This window comes from Pteronotus mesoamericanus, unplaced genomic scaffold (genome assembly GCF_021234165.1).
Source record: "Pteronotus mesoamericanus isolate MK-2021 breed Mesoamerican mustached bat unplaced genomic scaffold, CSHL_Meso_final contig_221, whole genome shotgun sequence".
Classification (NCBI taxonomy): Eukaryota; Metazoa; Chordata; class Mammalia; order Chiroptera; family Mormoopidae; genus Pteronotus; species Pteronotus mesoamericanus.
Genome location: NW_026555092.1, coordinates 20420769 through 20438084, shown reverse-complemented (window position 1 = coordinate 20438084; position 17316 = coordinate 20420769). Strand labels below are relative to the sequence as shown.

At 42.2% G+C, this 17316-nt stretch overlaps 2 protein-coding genes across 5 annotated transcripts in view; one reads left to right on the top strand and one right to left on the bottom strand.

Moving 5' to 3' along the window:
• EFCAB14 (EF-hand calcium binding domain 14) overlaps positions 1–8005 on the top strand; it is a 38123-nt gene extending 30118 nt beyond the window's left edge. For all 4 annotated transcript variants that reach the window (XM_054572182.1, XM_054572181.1, XM_054572180.1 and 1 more), the window contains 3 exons: positions 690–801; positions 3720–3845; positions 6188–8005. In XM_054572182.1, the coding sequence (XP_054428157.1) occupies positions 690–801; positions 3720–3845; positions 6188–6363 (414 nt within the window). In that variant the 3' untranslated portion in view covers positions 6364–8005. The remainder of the gene's footprint in view (positions 1–689; positions 802–3719; positions 3846–6187) is intronic.
• A 4876-nt stretch (positions 8006–12881) lies between these two features.
• On the bottom strand, positions 12882–14122 carry TEX38 (testis expressed 38). The gene is made up of 2 exons (XM_054571641.1): positions 14086–14122; positions 12882–13483 (listed from the first exon to the last, which is right to left on the bottom strand). The coding sequence occupies exons 1-2, from the start codon at positions 14120–14122 to the stop codon at positions 12882–12884; spliced, it is 639 nt and encodes a 212-aa protein (XP_054427616.1).
• Between the last annotated feature and the right edge of the window lie 3194 nt (positions 14123–17316).

Sequence of the window (17316 nt, the reverse complement as noted above, 5' to 3'; positions counted from 1 at the left end):
TTCTCTCTTTTTTTAATTAAATGTATTTTTATATGTCACTCTAGATCATTCTGGGGATGAGGCAGACTATCAAGTACAAATCTTTTTTAAAAGATATAACTAAGACTTTGAACTAGAAGTATTATAGCTTCTTCATGTTCCTGACAGTTCCTGCCACCAGTTGAATCACTGCCATGGAGAGAGAGAAGGAAGGTCAGGGGAATAATTGTGGTTTGGTTGTTTTGTTTTGTTTTTTAACATAATAAGAGTATAAACCTCTATCTAAAGTGGCCTAGTCCCAAGGTGAAGTAAGATATTCAGCGAAATTACTTAGTTAGTGTGAAATTGTTCCTAGAAACCAATATCCTACTCATTTAGGAAATAGGTGTCACAGAGGCACCTGAGCAAGGATACATTTCCTTTACTGCTGACACAGGCATGCCATACCCCATCAGCCAAATGTTCACAGTGAATCAGATCATCTGTAGCATAATGTTTCCTTAATGGTCTAGGCTCAAATCCAGCTAGGCCCCCATCAACACTGAGTACCTAACATATCTCTATTATCTGTTGATTCATTCCTTCATTGCCTGTACTTATACGGAACATACTGGGGGTCAAGCACTACATGCTAAATAGGCTCTGGGAATATAATAATCAGATGAAGCCTTACTTCCACCTTAAACTTCTGTTATCTTTGTTTTGGGCAGAAAGAAGATAGTTCAGATTCTCAGGTATCCAAGCTAAGAGAAAAACTACAGCTGATCAGTGCTCTCACCAACAAACCTGAGAGCAACAGGCCTCCAGAGACCACCCATGAAGGTGAGATATTCAGGGCTGGCTTCTGAATATTACACGCAGACTTGAGCAGCTTGCCTCCCACATGGAGTGGAAAGGTGTTCCAGCTGGACTGATCGAACCCAGTGAATGATGCCTCAGCGCACCGAGATGAAGCTGATACACTTTGCTTTCATTTAGAAAAAGCCCATTTGGTACATGATTTGTACTCCAGTCTATTAAGGGAAGAAGGGGTAATGTTTAGCTGGAAATAGACTTCTCCATGCTGTCTGCATCCAATTATAGGCAGAAAAACATTACTGTCATAGCATGTATTAAACCAACTAAATGTTTACAGAAGTCTTTTTATTTCTTTAAGTGCATAAAATTTACTTAAAAATAAATATTATTCCTTCTGAGAAACAATTAACAAATAATGACGGGATCATTGGGTTGGGGAGACCCTTGGCTTTACATAGGGACATACCTAGTTAATATTGGCAGATACATCAACTTCCACTGGTTTAAGCTCTAGGAGGACTTAACCAAGGCATTGGACTGTGTTGGCTTTGACCCCTACCTCCCAAAAAGTATTTTTTTATTTTTGAGAAAGCAGTACAACCTCTCTTATTCTCCCTGGGTGGAAGACAGACTACAGTGGGAGGCCTTGTCCCAATGTTGTGCTATGCAATTGTATGGTAGCAGTATTTCAGCAACAGCTTGTCTGATGGCACCTACCCAATGCTATTCTCACTTGCAGCTTAAACTCTTAACATCTAAGCATGTATAATCCTTACTGGTACTGTAAGATCTTCCAGTGAGACTGCAGCTTCAAACCTTAAGGTCACAAAGAGAGCAACCAACCAACCAACCTTAATGTTATACACACAAAACATTAATCCATGCCTTTAACTTCATTTAGTCACTATGCTACTTAATTCTCAACTATTTCTTTTTATTTTATTTTTCAATTACAGTTGACATTCAGTGTCATTTTAGTTTCAGATGTACAGCACAGTGATTAATCAACCATATAATTTACAAAGTTATCCCCCACCCCCGTAATATTTCAAGTACCCGCCTGGCATCATACGTAGTTATTACAATATTACTGATTATGTTCCCTCTGCTGTATTCCACATCCCCATGACTCTTTTATAACTATGACACTTTTAATCCCTTCACCTTTTTCACACAGCTCCCGTCTGGCAACCGTTGTTTTGTTTTCTATATCTGTGAGTCTGTGTCTGTTTTGCTTGTTCATTAGCTTCCGCACATAAGTGAAGTAATGTATTTGTCTTTCTTTCTGACTTATTTTACTTAGCATAATACTCTCCAGGTCAGCAATTTTCAACTTTTTTCATCTTATGGCACACATAAACTAATCACTGAAATTGGGCAACATGTAAAAAATATATATTTTTTGCCACTCTGATAAAAAATACATATAACTTTGATTGATTTACAAAATAATAATAAATATCTACGCTTTTTGCTCCGAAGTGGCTTTTTAAAAATCTGGTGCCTATATATATTTTTTAACCATTTTTTAAAATTTGATTTATTTGTTTTTTTTTTTAGAGAGAGGGGAAGGGAGGGAGAAAGAGAGGGAAACATCACTGTGTGGTTGCCTCTAATGTGCCCCCTCCTAGGGACCTGGCCCACAACCCAGGCATGTGCCCTGACTGGGAATCAAACCAGTGACCCTTTGGTTCTCAGGCTGGCACTCAATCCTCTGAGCCACACCAGCCAGGGATAGATATAATCTTTATTGCATATTGTTTCCATTACCATTTAGTCCCCTTATTGGCCCCTCCCCTAGCAATCACCACACTGTTGTCCATGTTCATGAGTCCTTTTTCCTTCTTGTTCAATCCCTCCATCCCCTAACCTCCCCCTATACTTGTATATGAGGATTTCTAGTACCAAGAATTAACCAATCAAACACAACCTTTTTATGCGACATGACCAATAAGATGCAACTCTCTCATATGACCTGTATAGTTATGGTTCAAGACAGGACATTCACACTGGACAGCTATTGTTGTGCTGGCTGTTGTCATTCTTTTACTTGACAGTCTACAGGAAAAGAACTCAGTGCTGCTGACTAAGTAGTCAGCTATTGCATGTTTTAAAAATTCTTTGGCATACTGGTTGAAAATCACTGCTTTAGGTCCATTCATGCTGTCACAAATGGTAAGATTTCATTTTTATGGTCTAGTAATATTCCATTGTATATATGTACCACAACTTTTTTATTTACTCGTCTGTTGATGGGCACTTGGGTTGCTTTCTTATCTTGGCTATCATAAATAACACTGCAGTGAACATAGACGTACATATATCTTTTAGAATTAGTGTTTTGGGTTTCTTTGGATATATACCCAGAGGTGGAATTGCTGGGTCATAAGTCAGTTTTAATTTTTTAAGGAACCTCTATACTGCTTTGCATAGTGGCTGTACCCATCTGCATTTCTACCAACAGTGCATAGGGGTTTCCTTTTTTCCATATCCTTGTCACACTTGTTGTTTGTTGATTTATTGATGATGGCCAATCTGAAAGGTGTGAAGTGGTATCTTATTGTGGTTTTCATTTGCATTTATCTGATTAGTGGCATTGAACATCTTTTCACATGTCTATTGGCCATTTGGATGTCCTCTTTGGAGAAGTGTCTATTCAGGTCCTCTGCCCATTTTGTAATTGACTAGTTGGAGGGCGGGGAGGGGGTGTTTGTGTTGAGTTGTTTAAGTTCTTTATAAATTTAGGATATAAACTCCTTATTGAATGTATCATTGTAAATGTCTTCCATTCAGTAGGTTGTCTTTTCATTTTGCTGATAGTCTCTTTTGTCAGTGCTTTGCCTTAAATTAAGTATATATACAATTGTCCTAAAAGATAACCTTCAATACAGGTTTAATTTGGTGTCAGATTTGATAATACTAAAACCATGTGTCTGTTACAGAGCAACTTCAGAGTGTCACATCAAAGCCATCAGCACTGCCAGAACTTCCACAGTCTCTTGGAGACCGTACTGAGAAAGCTGCGCAGCTAAGACATATCTCCCTACCAGGAATTTCTAGCATGAAAGGTAAATTCATGGAGTAAAGGAAAATGTTTAAAGGTACAACTTTTCCATTTGTTTTATTGTAAAAAAAAAAAGAATTATATCTAACATTGAGCAATTCCTATAGGCCAATATTTGATATGCACTATATAATCCTGACTAACAATCCTGGGAACATGAATATTCATGTATGACATCCATTTCATTGATAGGGAAACTACCTAAGTCCACACAGCACATTATTAGTTGAGGCAAAGTTCCTACCAAGGCAATCTGACACCAAAGTTTGCTCTCTTAACATGTACTATGTTATCTATCAAGTACATAGCACATTTTATAAACTCGTGCTTTATATACACACACAGTAAAACATTTGGTGGCAGGCATTGAGAACAAGCATCCCAACTGCTTTTTTGGCTTTCAAGGAGCTTTTTAGACTTATTTAGCTCCTTTGCTGGGCTATCTTGAGAGTGAGAGTAGGACCTTATTCAGAAGCTTGTCTACAAAATTCCTTGATGGACTAGACCTCACACGGCAACTGTTCCCACCGCCCCCCCCCACCCCACTCCCCTACACTTAAGACCATTCCTAATCTTCCTGAGTACCAAATAGCAGGAGGCCTATTAAAACTAAGTATAAAGATGAATAAATGAAGAAAAGAAAGGAATTTAAGAAGATTTTTAAAGAAACATAAGCCTCATTGAACGTCTTCTGGTATTAGAGACTAAAACTACTAAGTCATTCAGTAGGAGCACAATCAAGCCCTTTTTAAATGGTATGTAAATAATCATTCCTCCTAAGTGTTCATTATGGGGTCCTTGAGAAAATACGAGAAGAAACTGTTGATAGAAATTCTGCAATCCCATTGGCTCAAGTAATATCTTAGAGATAAAAAAGAAGATACAGATCAACTGGTAGTATTGCTCTCTCTCTCTCTCAACTGGAATAGAGAGCAGAAAGGAGCACGGGTACCAACACTCAATACAGTATATACAACAGATATGGTTTTGAAGAGATATACAGGGTGGGGGAAAAGTAGGTTTACAGTTGTGAGTATGCAAAACAGTTTATTCTTTTATTATTTATTAGTTATTGTATTATTTTCCATACAAACAACTGTAAACATACTTTTTCCCCTCCCTGTATAATCCTTTGGTTTTGTTTTTTTGTTTTAAAGATTTTATTTATTTATTTTTAGACAGAGGAGAAGGAGGGATAAAGAGAGGGTGAGAAACATCAATGTGTGGTTGCCTCTCACATGCCCCCTGCAGGGGACCTGGCCCACAATCCAGGCATGTGCCCTGACTGGGAATCGAACCGGTGACCCTTTGGTTCATAGGCTGGTGCCCAATCCACTGAGCCACATCACTCAGGGCTGGGTTTTGAGATACAATTCATGTACCATGTTATTCACTGTTCTAAAATGTATAATTCAGTGGTTTTTAGTAATATTAACAAGTTTATGCAACTATCACACTAATTCTAGAACATTTTATTATCCCAAAAAGAAACCCTGTGCCCATTAGTCATTCCCTATTCCCCTTTCCCCCGTCCCTGGCAACCACTAATCTCTCAACGACTGTCTCTTTGAATTTGCCTGTTCTGTGTATTTCATGTAAATGGAATCATACAATATATGACCTTATATATGCTTCTTTCTTTCAATATGTTCCTTTCATGTAGCAAAGTGTTGACAAAGTCCATCCATATAATAGAATATAACAGTATTTTATTCTTCTTATGGCTGAATAATATTTCATTGCATGGATACATTTTGTGTATCCATTCATCATTTGATGGACATTAGGGTTGTCTAATTTTTGGCTATTAGGAACAGTGCAGCTATGAACATTTGTATATAGGCTTTTGTATAGACATATTTTCATTTCTTGAGTATGGACATATGTTTTCCTTTCTCTTGAATATAGAAATGTAATTGCTAGGTCATATGAAACTCTGTTTAACTGACAATAGGCCAAACTGTTTTACAAGCTCAACTTTTATCAATTAGCTCTTTAAGCCTCTGCAGTCCTTTTCACCCCTTCAACATGAAAATAAAGTCTGAAAAAATCTAAAAGGCAGGCCCTGGACAGAGAGAAAGCCAGTCTACTTATCCTTCTGTGATTATCGATCACTGCTGCTATTTTGGGAGGATAGTGCCATACAGTATTACTCTCATTATTAAAGGATCAAGAATTAACCTTTTTGATTTAGTGATATCCTAAACTTTACCTTTCGGAATCAAAGTATGGAAAATGGCTTTCTTTTTAGTTCTTTAAATTCAGTTGAGGCTACTTTTTAAACTGTTGACTAAATTTATGTAAATATGTATAGACATATACACTTTTTGCAATTTTTTTAAACAGATCTTCAGGACTTTTTCCACAAGACTGGCCAGAACATGGATGGGAAGCTGACCTACCAGGAAATTTGGAACTCCTTAGGTTCTGCTATGCCAGCACCAGAGAGTTTGAGAGAGTTTGATGCTGATGGAGATGGAAGATACTCATTCCTAGAGCTAAGAGTAGCTTTAGGTGTCTAGCCTCATTGGGCATATTTAGAAATAGATATATACCCTGGGCTACCTAATATCCACTCACAACCCTTCTATTTACCTATCAGTCCTCCAGTCCTCCAAACTACTGTAGCAAATTGCCACCTTTTAACTTGTTTGAAAAGCTATATAAAAGTTATTTTTTTAAAAAAGATCATTTTACTTATGATATTCAGAAATCTATGATTTCCTGAAACCAGTAAGATCTTAATTCTAAAATTGCCAGCATAGAAGTCAAGCCCTCTTTCTTTCTCTTTCCTTTTTTTTGTAAGGGAAGGAGACCTTATCTTTTAGAACTGGAAAATGTGTATATATAGAGAATAAGCCACCTTTTATATTTCACATAAATTTGCCTTAAATTAGCTGCACTTTATACAGGCTCAGAAAATGTCTTTTCTTTAAAAGATAGACTTTTTCTGTTTGTAAATATTTAAAATGGAAGAAGGAATTCTGCATATTGTGTGGGAGTAGGAGGAATGGTTTGAAACAACGTGAACAAATGACTTGTTAGTAAAAACTGCTAATCTGATCTGGTAGCGGCTAAAACTAGGTCCATGTCGCCTTCAGGCATCTCTTTTAGATGCTGCCATGGGGTTGGTCTGGTGGCTGGAGGAATATATTTAGAGAATGGATACTGTGGGGACAGTGTAGACTCCAGGGTCAGGAAAATAAGATCTGGCTCTTTGTTTCTGTCCCCTTAGCTAATCCCAACCTGTGAACCAGAGAAGTTTTTTGGGGATTTTTCTCATTTTCAATCCTATTTCAGGGTTTGTGAGCATAAAAGTTATCCAGTAGCAAGCTACATTTCCTCCTTGAGTGAGCTAGATTGTTTTCCCCACCCCCAAACTCCAACCCCCGTTCCCCACAAACATACACACTCAAGTCTTTCTTAAAGCTATAGCTAACTTCCACCTCTGATATTATATCCACTCTGAATGGCAGGACTGAAGTCCCTTGGCCACTGTGTCAGCCTGGCTGCTCAGTAGTTTTAGAGGAGAGCTATGCCTCTGACTCTAACCCAGGAAACTCCTTGAGATTTTACCTGGGGGCTAACAAAGACCTATTTTGTTCCTCTGGAGGCTAAGGCCAAACAGTTGTGAACCTATTAGGTTTCTTCATAATTATCAGGTCAGAAGTAGAAGCATTCTGTCCAGAGAATGCCAAACAATAGCAAACAGGCCTGGAACATTGGGCATCACATGATGGTAGCAAGAGTTTTCACATCTAATACAAGCAAGTGCAATACTTTTCCATTTAAATACTTCTGTAGGCCTGGCACTTAAAGGACCCTGGACTGGAAGGAAGTATATCTCCGTATAACCTGTGTGTGTTCTGTGTTGTTCTCAGAAGGAGACTTTGGACAATACAGAAGGAAAAAACTTTGCAAAACTTCACTGTGCTGTAAGCCAAGTCAGGGTGAAACTAGAGATGCTTTCATGGCGCCAGCTTCTTTAGTGAAGCTGATTTCCTTTTTCACTTTGTCCAAGTTGCCCGGTTAGCCATGGTTGCAGGCAGGCATCCTTAACTATTGAAGGGCTGGTTTATGTTTTCTTTTTATGATACTCAGCTTGGTGTAGGCTAATCTTGATTTTTTTCTAGAAATATTAAAATTTAGTTAAAGCAAGATAAAGTCTTTTCCCATGAATGTATCTGCTTACCTCATAGGCTTATGCTTCTCTCTCTTTAAAAAAGAATTTTTTTTTCCTTGCTCATCCAAGCTTTTTCACTTTCTTGAAAAGGTTAAAATGTAGTATTAAAATGACCTGGCACACTCTGGCTAGGTAGCTTAGTTGGTTAGAGCATCGTCCCCATACTCCAAGGTTATGGGTTAGATCCCTGATCTGGGCACACACAAGAATCAATCAATGAATGCATAAATAAGTGGAAAAACAAACTGATGTTCTTCTCGCTCTCCCTCCCTCCCCCTCTTCTTCACTCTCTCTCAAATCAATAAGTAAAAATTTTTTTTAAATTAGCCTGGCACTTTAGGTAACTTGAAGATTACTCTTCCGGCCACCTTCCATGCCCCCCTCCCTTTTAATATATATATCCTGATGTATTTTATAACAACCAAATAACATTATAGCAATAAATTGAATTATACTGCTATATTTGTATATACTGTACCATAAATAGTATGTCTGTACCTGGAAAGTATTTTTTTTGCAAACTGATTTATATGAAATATACTTGAGGGTAATGTAGCTTGTCTTTTTTAGTTTCAAATTCTTACTCATAGGCAGATACTTTGAAGACACTTTAACTCTTTGTTGTGTGTACTTTTCTTTTGCATCAGATAGCTATCCATGGAAGAGTCAGTTTTGTTTTTGGGTTTATTATCTCTTCTCTCCTCAAGCTTGTCTGGCTAGCATCACCCCTCAGCCAGGTATATAGTACCAGGCTCTCTCCCTACCAAATTTGGCAGAGGTGTTCCTGCTAGACTTTCAGACTTGTGAATACCCTTGTCACACTGCCTGGGAGAGTGCCTTATCTCCCAGGAAAACCTAGGGCATCTTGAACTCCTTTGTTTGAAGTTGAGCAGATTCATTTGGGATTTTTATTTATAAGTTGTCTTAATTTCCCCACCTTGTGACTTGTGTTTCTCTGTAATCAAGCCTCACCTGCCACATCTCAGCTCTGAGAGGAAGGTTGACTAGTAGAGGTGAGTTTGGTATTGGTTTTGGTTTCAAATACTTTGACCTTTTCACTCTGGCAGCTCCCACTGCTGGTTTCCTAATTTACCCAAAGCACTGCTTCTTGGTCCTTTTCTTCTTTTATTTTCTGCTCCCTGGTATAATGTTTACTTAAAGGGCCTCCTTATAAATCAGAGAGGCAAACAGTTTTGTGGGCAGAAAAGAACCAAAAGAAGAGAACCCCAGTTTAGGGGTGACTGTAGTGTTGTTTCAAGGGCCCCTAGTAGTGTGTCTGAAGCAGCAAAGCTAAAGAAGGGACGCTCTTCACCTGCTTGCTCCTTTCCCTCCCCTTGGCGCTTCCTCACTTTACATTGCTGGACCAAGCACTCTCGGCACCCCTGGTAGTCTTACAGTCACAGCTGAAGATTTTGACTGTGATGGGCTCCTACTCATAATGGCCAGCTCTTGACTTGTTTTTAGTGACAGCTTTTGTTTGCTGCACACCTCATTGGCTTGCTTACCAACACCAGCTCTTCTTTCATATCCAAACCAAAACACATTTGGGTATTCCTGAGACTTCATAAAGCGTGTATTGTTTGTTACACGAACCTAACTTACCTTGTTGTTTTCTCATATTAAGAAATGTTGATCTCCTTTGCTTTAGTGGAGCTATTTTGGTAATGTGTAGGTAGCTTTGGTTCTGTTTGAGGAGTGAATTCAAGGTTTCCATGACTTGATTTGAACTTTGCTTATTTCATATCGGTAATATAACCATTTTAATTTATCTAAATAAAAGATTTTTTTTTCTCTCCCACTATGACTGTCTATGACTAAGGCTCCCCCACACCTGATTACTAAGGAAATACACATGCGTGCGTGCGTGCACACATACACACAAACACGCGCATGTGCGCACACACACTCTGTCTGGAAAAAGTCCAGGCATTGCTAATATAACAAGAACGGTTTATGCAACATTGATGTAACCTGGCAGCCAAGGAGGGTGGACTGGAATGTCCATGTGTGAACAATGACAACATCACTGTGCTAGACAAGGGAGGGCAGTAGAAGCTGTTGAGTGAGCATGTGCACTGTGATCCCTATTTTTATGGGCCCCTTCCTCCTTTTGAAAACAAACAGATTGTGGGCACAATGTTATGTTGAAGAATCTACCCGATGAGCACAGAATTTGGCCTGAAGGAGTGAAGGCTGCTTCTCTGGCATCTGTAGGTTGGGATCTGGCAGGAAGAAGGATAAATGAGCCCCTGTACCTGTATCAACCAGAGAAGCTTCACTTAGGGTTGTTTTATATACGGAAATTCAGCATAAGAGCATGTTTATAAGAAATATTCCACTGCCTTTAAAAAAAAAACAAACCTTTAAATTCATTGCAAGAGAGTGGACTTCCAGTCAAGATGACAGCATAGGTAAACACAGCTCGCTTCCTCACACAACCACATAAAATTACAACTTATCACGTGAAACTTTCAGAAATCAAGTTGAATGGAAGTCTGACAACTATGGAATTAAAGAAACCGCATCCATTCAGATTGGTAGGAGGAGCGGAGCTGCAGAATGGGCTGGTCCCACATCCACACATGGCGGATAAAAATTCGGGAGGAATATATCAGGAATTGGGAGTCCCAGCCCAGGGTTCCAGTGCCAGGAAGATAAGCCCCATAATTGCTGGCTGCAAAAACCAGTGGGGATTGAGTCAGTGGAAGAAACTTCTAGAATCCCAAGCACTTTCCTCTTAAAGAGCCCACACACGGACTTACTCAGATTCACTCCCCCTGAGCTCCAGCACTGGAGTAGCAACTTGAAAGGCACCAGTGACATACGGGGAGGAAATGAAGTGTCTGGCATGAAGGTGAGAGCTGGGGGACAGCTTTCTTCCAGACAGGTGGACAGAGGCCATTGTCCCTTTTCTGAACCCTCCCCCCACAGATCTGGCAGGCTGCTGCCATGTCTGAGACTCCATCAACTTAGCTAACACTGTTTGGTCCACCCTGGAGATCCCCTGAGACTCTGTCCCACCCAACTTATAAATCCACCCAAGCTGTTAATGGTGACTTTTACATATGAATAGCTGAGCTTAGCTCCTGTTTCACAACTTCCTAAATCTTCTCAAATAAGCAACAACTGGCCTCAGTGAACCCCCCAGACCTCGCACCTCTTGCTAAGTGACCTGAGACCTGGCACTAGCATCAGCCAGCCTAGGTTCACACTTGGCTTTGCCTGGGAATCTCCAAACCCAAAATAAGTAGCAGCCATCTCAAATTGCTTTATAGCTCAGGCAGGGTGGCCCTGGGCACAACACAGATGGGGGCTGACCTTGGCCTGCACCACCTGGGAAACCCTAGAACCTGTGCACCCATTGGACAGCTTCAGACCATGTTAAGAGAGCTCCACCACCATGCCCCTCTGCACAGCTGACCCTCCACAGAGGGCAGAAGTTGGTGGTCAGTGATCACAGCCAGTTCTTGCAGCTGGCTGGTCTGAGTAAATCCCTTCTATTGACCTGCCAACAGCAATCAAGGCTCAACTACAAGAAAAGGGTGAACTCAGCCCACACAAAGGGAACACCTCAAGTACCCAGCTTGGGTGATAGGGGAGGCTGTGCCACTGGACCCTACATAGCACCTACAACATTCGGCCATGCTACCAAGACAGGGAGTCAAAGCAGCTCTACCTAATACATAGAAACAAACACAGAGAGGCTGCCAAAATGAACAGACAAAGAAACATGGCCCATATGAAAGAACAGATGAAAACTCCAGAAAAAGAACTCAACAAAATGGAGATAAGCAATCTATCAGATGCAGAGTTCAACACACTGGTTATAAGGATGCTCAAGGAACTTAGTGAGGACCTCAACAGCATTAAAAAGGTCCAGATAAAAATGAAGGATACACTAATTGAAATAAAGAACAACTTACAGGGAAACAAGAGTAGAGTGGATGAAGCTTAGAAATCAATGATTTGGAATATAAGGAAGCAAAAACAACCAATCAGAACAACAGGAAGAAAAAAGAATCCAACAAAATGAGGATAGTATAAGCAGCCTCTGGGACAACTTCAAGAGGTCCAACATTCACATCATAGGGATGCCAGAAAGAGAAGAGAAAGAGCAAGAAATTGGAAACCTATTTGAAAAAATAATGAAAGAAAACTTCCCTAATTTGGTGAAGGAAATAGACGTGCAAGTCCCGGAAGCACAGGGAGTCCCAAACAAAATGGATGCAAAGAGGCCCACTCCAAGATGCATCATAATTAAAATGCCAAAAGTTAAAGAGAGACTCTTAAAAGCAGCAAGAGAGGAGCAGTTACCTACAGGTAAGTTCCCATGAGACTGTCAGCTGATTTCTGAGCCAGCAGTGTCGTGTTGCTCATGGATCTCAGTGACTTGTCTCGCCTGTGATGTGGCCACTGTGAATCACCACATCTCACACACCCTCCACAGCTATCACTCTTGTGGCAGCTGTGTTTAATGTCCCACAGAATGGCAATACCTTCAGGTACCTATCGCAGGGTCTGGCACACATTTTTGGTTTTAAATAAATACTGGGTAGATGACTGCTGAGCCACTCCACGAGTATGGGTTCAGTGTGTCTTCTCTCAGCCAATCCTCCAGTTCCCACTTGTGTTGGTGATAACTCAGTGACCTTCAGTTTGGTTTGTAAATTGTCCCCATCAAACAAGAGAAGGACTTTGCCCTCCTAACAATAAATGAGACACGAGGGACCCTGGGACTTTTTAAAATCTTTCATCAAGTGACATTCAGATGGGCCCTAACCTGTGTCAGTACTGCTTCCAAGGTTAGCTCTGCCCTAAAACCTCCAGCCTCCAGCCTCCACTTTCAGTGAGAAGAGGCTACAGTTCTGAAGCAAAAGGCTTGGCATTGAAGCAGTGGTCCCCATGGGCCAGTGTGGGGAGGGAATGGAAGTGGATGTTCCTTTCAGGACAGGTGGCCAAAGGGTAAGAGACCGAGTGGTTCAGCATTGGAGGTAGGTCATACAGGGAGAGGGCAAAGGGTGCCTCCTGAAAGATGGAAACGGGAGAGCTGGCCTGGGGCCGAGGCATCGGGGCAGGCGGGGGTAGCGGTGGGACCAGCTGCAAAGCAGGTTGCAGGGGGACAGAGGCCTCCAGCTTAGGGCTGCTCTGTTGAGCAGCATAGCTCCTACTCTCAGAGCTCTCCAACTCCCATGGTGGATCTGAACTTGGGACTTCAGTCTCAGTCTTAGTGACAGTAGGGGAAGAGGCTATGTTGATAGCTGCATTCATGCCATAGAGCCTTCGCTTGTTAATCCAGTACAACAGTGGGCTGTAGGTGAACGCAGCGGCTCTCATCACCTCCACCCACTCCTGGGCACGCTCTTCCCGCCGCAAGTTCTTCCTCCAGTGCAGAAAGAGAATGCAGCCACCAGTTATCACTGAACACAGCCCCAGGAATCCAAAGTACAGCGAGACCCACACTAAAACAATAAGAAAGAAAAAGAGGCAAGCTAGCTGATAGCTCTAGCTTGGGGCCTGAACTCTCTCATTCATCTTTTTAACCCATTCACCTGTCATTCCATCTACTTAACCAATGTTTTCATTTCTTCCCTCCCTCCTCAATGACTTCATCATTCTTTTAGTTAAAGCTAGATGTCCAGGGAACTGTAGAGGCCACCTTGGCCCTCTATAGATAAGGAAAGCTGGGTTGGAGGAGGGGCATGACCTGCCCCAGCTAAGCCAAGCCTCTGCTTCCCAACCCTGGATCCATCTAATCCACAAGATTGGGAAACGTCACTAAAGACAAGGCTCATCAAGAAAGAGTTTAACAGTTGACAGGGCCACCACTGTCCCATCCCATTCCACCACACTCCTTACCCATTCAGTTGTGGTGGTCCTAGAGGATTCATACTACCCTTCTGCCCTCAAGGAATCCTTAGTTTCTAGAGGAAACCATATCCTAACTGCCTAGCACTCCTCCATGCAGGCAGCCATTACCCCATCCATGTGGAAGGTTTTCCTGAGTGTCCTCCCAAGCTAAGGGCACAAAGCAAGGGTCAATGATTGGACAAGGGTCATTTACCACCAGGGAGGCTCATGTCATTTGGCTGGGAATCCATAAGGTCTATCTTTGGTACCTGTCTGGTGGCTCTGGAGAGAAGGAGCTCACCTACCCATCTGTCCAGTCAGTAAGGGTCCTTGGAATGCACAGGCCCCATTGTTTTCCTAAAGATGAGGTCACTGGGTTCTGAGAACTGAGCATTCTGAGGGTGGTGCTTGCGAAGTCTTGGGTTAATGGTTAGCGACTCCATCTATGGTATCATACTGCTCCTATCAGGGACTGACCCAGCCACTGAATGGTCTGCCCCCTCTGCCTTCTGATGAACCCACAGAGCGGCCCCAGGAAAGGACCTGGGTCCCTCAAGGCCTTAGCCATGTTGCTGGGCTTTCAGAAACAGTTGATGGAGATCTGTTCCCGGTAGGAAGTGGGGCAGGGAGCACACAGCTTTGGGTAAACCTGCCCTCAAGATGTTTGTGACCAAGTGGTCAGGGGAAAACCTGCTCAAGGGAACTAAGTGATTAATGTCTCCTCTCTTGGCTCATACAATCTCATCTTTGTTTTGTTACCTTCCTTCAATAAATGGCATTTACTGGGTACCAGGTCCTGTGGGAACTCCCCATTTTCTGGGCCTACATCCTTTCCAGCCTCACCTTCCTCCCCATCCTTCACATACCTTTCCCTTCTGATCAGGCCAGACTCCTTAATCAAGACTGCTTATTCACATCTCTGGAGTTTTGCTCATAATACCTCCACCTATGAGTGCCCCTCCCCACTCTTTCCCCCACTGAGCTTATCCTTCAAGGCTCAGCTCAGCCCCCACACTCTGTGACAAACAGTTGTTTCAGCTGGCTCCCCAGAATCCCATCATCTCCAGTTTGAAGGGGTTTTGAGGGTTGTTAGTACAAAGCCCATCAGATGCCTGAGCCCTGGAGGTAGCTCTCCCCTGCCCAGCAAATCATCCCCCAGAACTTGCTTTGGTCTGGGACATAACTGGCTCACACCTCTTGTGACAATTTGATCCACTTATGGGCTGCTCAGTTAGGAAGCCCTTTCCTAATTAAGCCCAAATCAGCCTCCCTGTACTACTCTTGGGCCTAGCTCAGCTTCTTGGCACCGTTTAATTACTTCCCTCTTTGTGCCCCCACCCCCCAGCATGTTACTTGGTCACTATTTAGCACAGATTTCTCTCCAGGTTCCACTTATCTTCAGCTCTTCTCCTACCCCACTGGCTCCTGTTTTGCAATCTCCTTGGCTGGTTTCTCTTCTTTTCCGTGATCACTAAATGTTAGCATGCCCTAGAACTCAGTCCCTGACCCTCTATCTACATTCATTCCCTCAGTGATCTCATTCAGACTCATAGCTTTAAATATCATATTTATACCTACATACACTGATAACAACGTCATCTCCCCAACCCAGACCACTCCTCAGAACTTTAGACTTCATAACAGCCTGACTGATGTCCCCACAGTTTATTAAGTAATCTCAGACTAACATGTCCCAAACCGAACTCCTGATCATCCACCCTCTAAAACCTACTGTAGTCTGGGTGGGATTAATGGGGCAGGGGCAGGGGGAAGTGCTACTCCCGTCCTTCTCCTCTCTGTAAATGGCAACTCTATCCTTCCAGTTGTTCAAGCTGAAAGTCTGTAAGTCATCCTCAACTCTTTTCATTTTCTCACACCCAAATTTACTCCATTAGCAAAATCTTTAGGCTTTGCTTTCAAAATCATTTTCCCATAACTATCACCTCATTCTAAACACCACCATCTCTCCTTTGGATTATTAGTCTCCCTGTAGGGTGACCATTCATCCTAGTTTGCCTGGGACTGAGGAAGTTCCCAGGACACGCTAAAACCAGACAAACTGGTCACCCTTGGGTGAGTTCCCATCCTTGTCCCCCATGCCCTATATTTCAGCAGCAGTCAGAATGATCCTTAAAAAAAAAAAAATCATGTTACTTCTCTGTTGAAAACCTACAGTGACTTCCCATTTCACCCAGATTTAAAACCAAAGTCCTTCATCAAGGCCTACAAAGCCCTGAGCAGTCTAACTACCCCTCCCCATACTTCCTTCATACAATAACCTTCTTGGTGTTCTACAAGCAGGGCAAGCATGCTCCTGCACCAGGGTCTTTGCACTCACCATTTCTTCTATCTGGAAGGCTCTTCCCCCTAGATATCCATAGAGATTGTAACCTCATTTCTTCAGGTCTCTGCTCACTTATCCCATATCTCTAGTCTTAGTCTGCATTTTTTTTTTAATGAATAGTATGTACCATCACCTAATATGATGTATTTATTTATTGTATCTCACCCCAGTAGAATGCAAGCTCCCTGAATTAATGCAAACAAGGAAATAAATACCTAAGAATTTCAGATAATCATAACTGCTATGGAAACAAAAATAAGGTAATGAGAATATAAGGGATGGAGGAGCTGGATCAAGAAAACCCCCTCTGAAGTAGGTACTGACTTGTGAAAGGAGCACTAAATGATGAGGCAGCTGCATGCAAATCCAAATAGAGGAATCAGCCAGTGCAAGGATCCTGAGGCATGTATACACTTGACACACTTGAAGGATTTACTGATCGGCGGTCAGCATTGGCCCCAGCCCAGAGCCAGTCTCCATGAGGATAGGTTGGACTACTGAGCAAAGTTGAAGGCTCTGTGCCTGCCCCTCAGGGGTCCATTGTTCAGGAAGGATTTCTAGCAGGTAAGACCCAGACAGAAAGGACTTCCACGGAAACAAACTGATGGGTGCCATCGCAGAGGGCCTACTGCAGGCCTGGCTCTGCTGGAAGCAGGAGAGACACAGAGATGTTCCTGTCACAGTCCCTGACCCCAGGAGCTCCCACCATGTTGGGGGGGCGGGTAAAGAAAATGATGGCAGTGGATGAAGAGAGAGGAAGAATAAAGCATTTCAGGGATCAAAAACAGCCTAAATAAAGACTTGTCTGGACAAGTCCAGCTCTCTTTTTGGGAAGGAGAGTAGCTCAGTTTGTCTGCAGTTCAAGACAGATGGCAGGAAGTAGAGGGAGACTGGGCTTCAGAGGCTGCTGGCGTCTTGAAACGAGTTCAGGCCTCGGTAGAACTTGGGTGAGTTGCTTAATGACTCTCAGCTTGTTTCCTCATCTGAAAAATAAGGGAAACACCTGCCACACACAGGACGTTCTGCATATAGAAACGCTCAGTAAAGGTGCTCTTGTGTTTACAATTGATTAAAGGACCTTCCATGCTTAAGGACAACTAT

Excerpts from the sequence above, each read along its gene's own strand:
- TEX38 (XM_054571641.1), bottom strand. The coding sequence starts at position 14,122 with ATGGATTCCCAGCCAAATGACATGAGCCTCCCTGGTG. Across the intron at positions 13,484-14,085 it reads TGACATGAGCCTCCCTGGTG|TGTGGGTCTCGCTGTACTTT; the intron begins GTAAATGACCCT and ends TTATTGTTTTAG.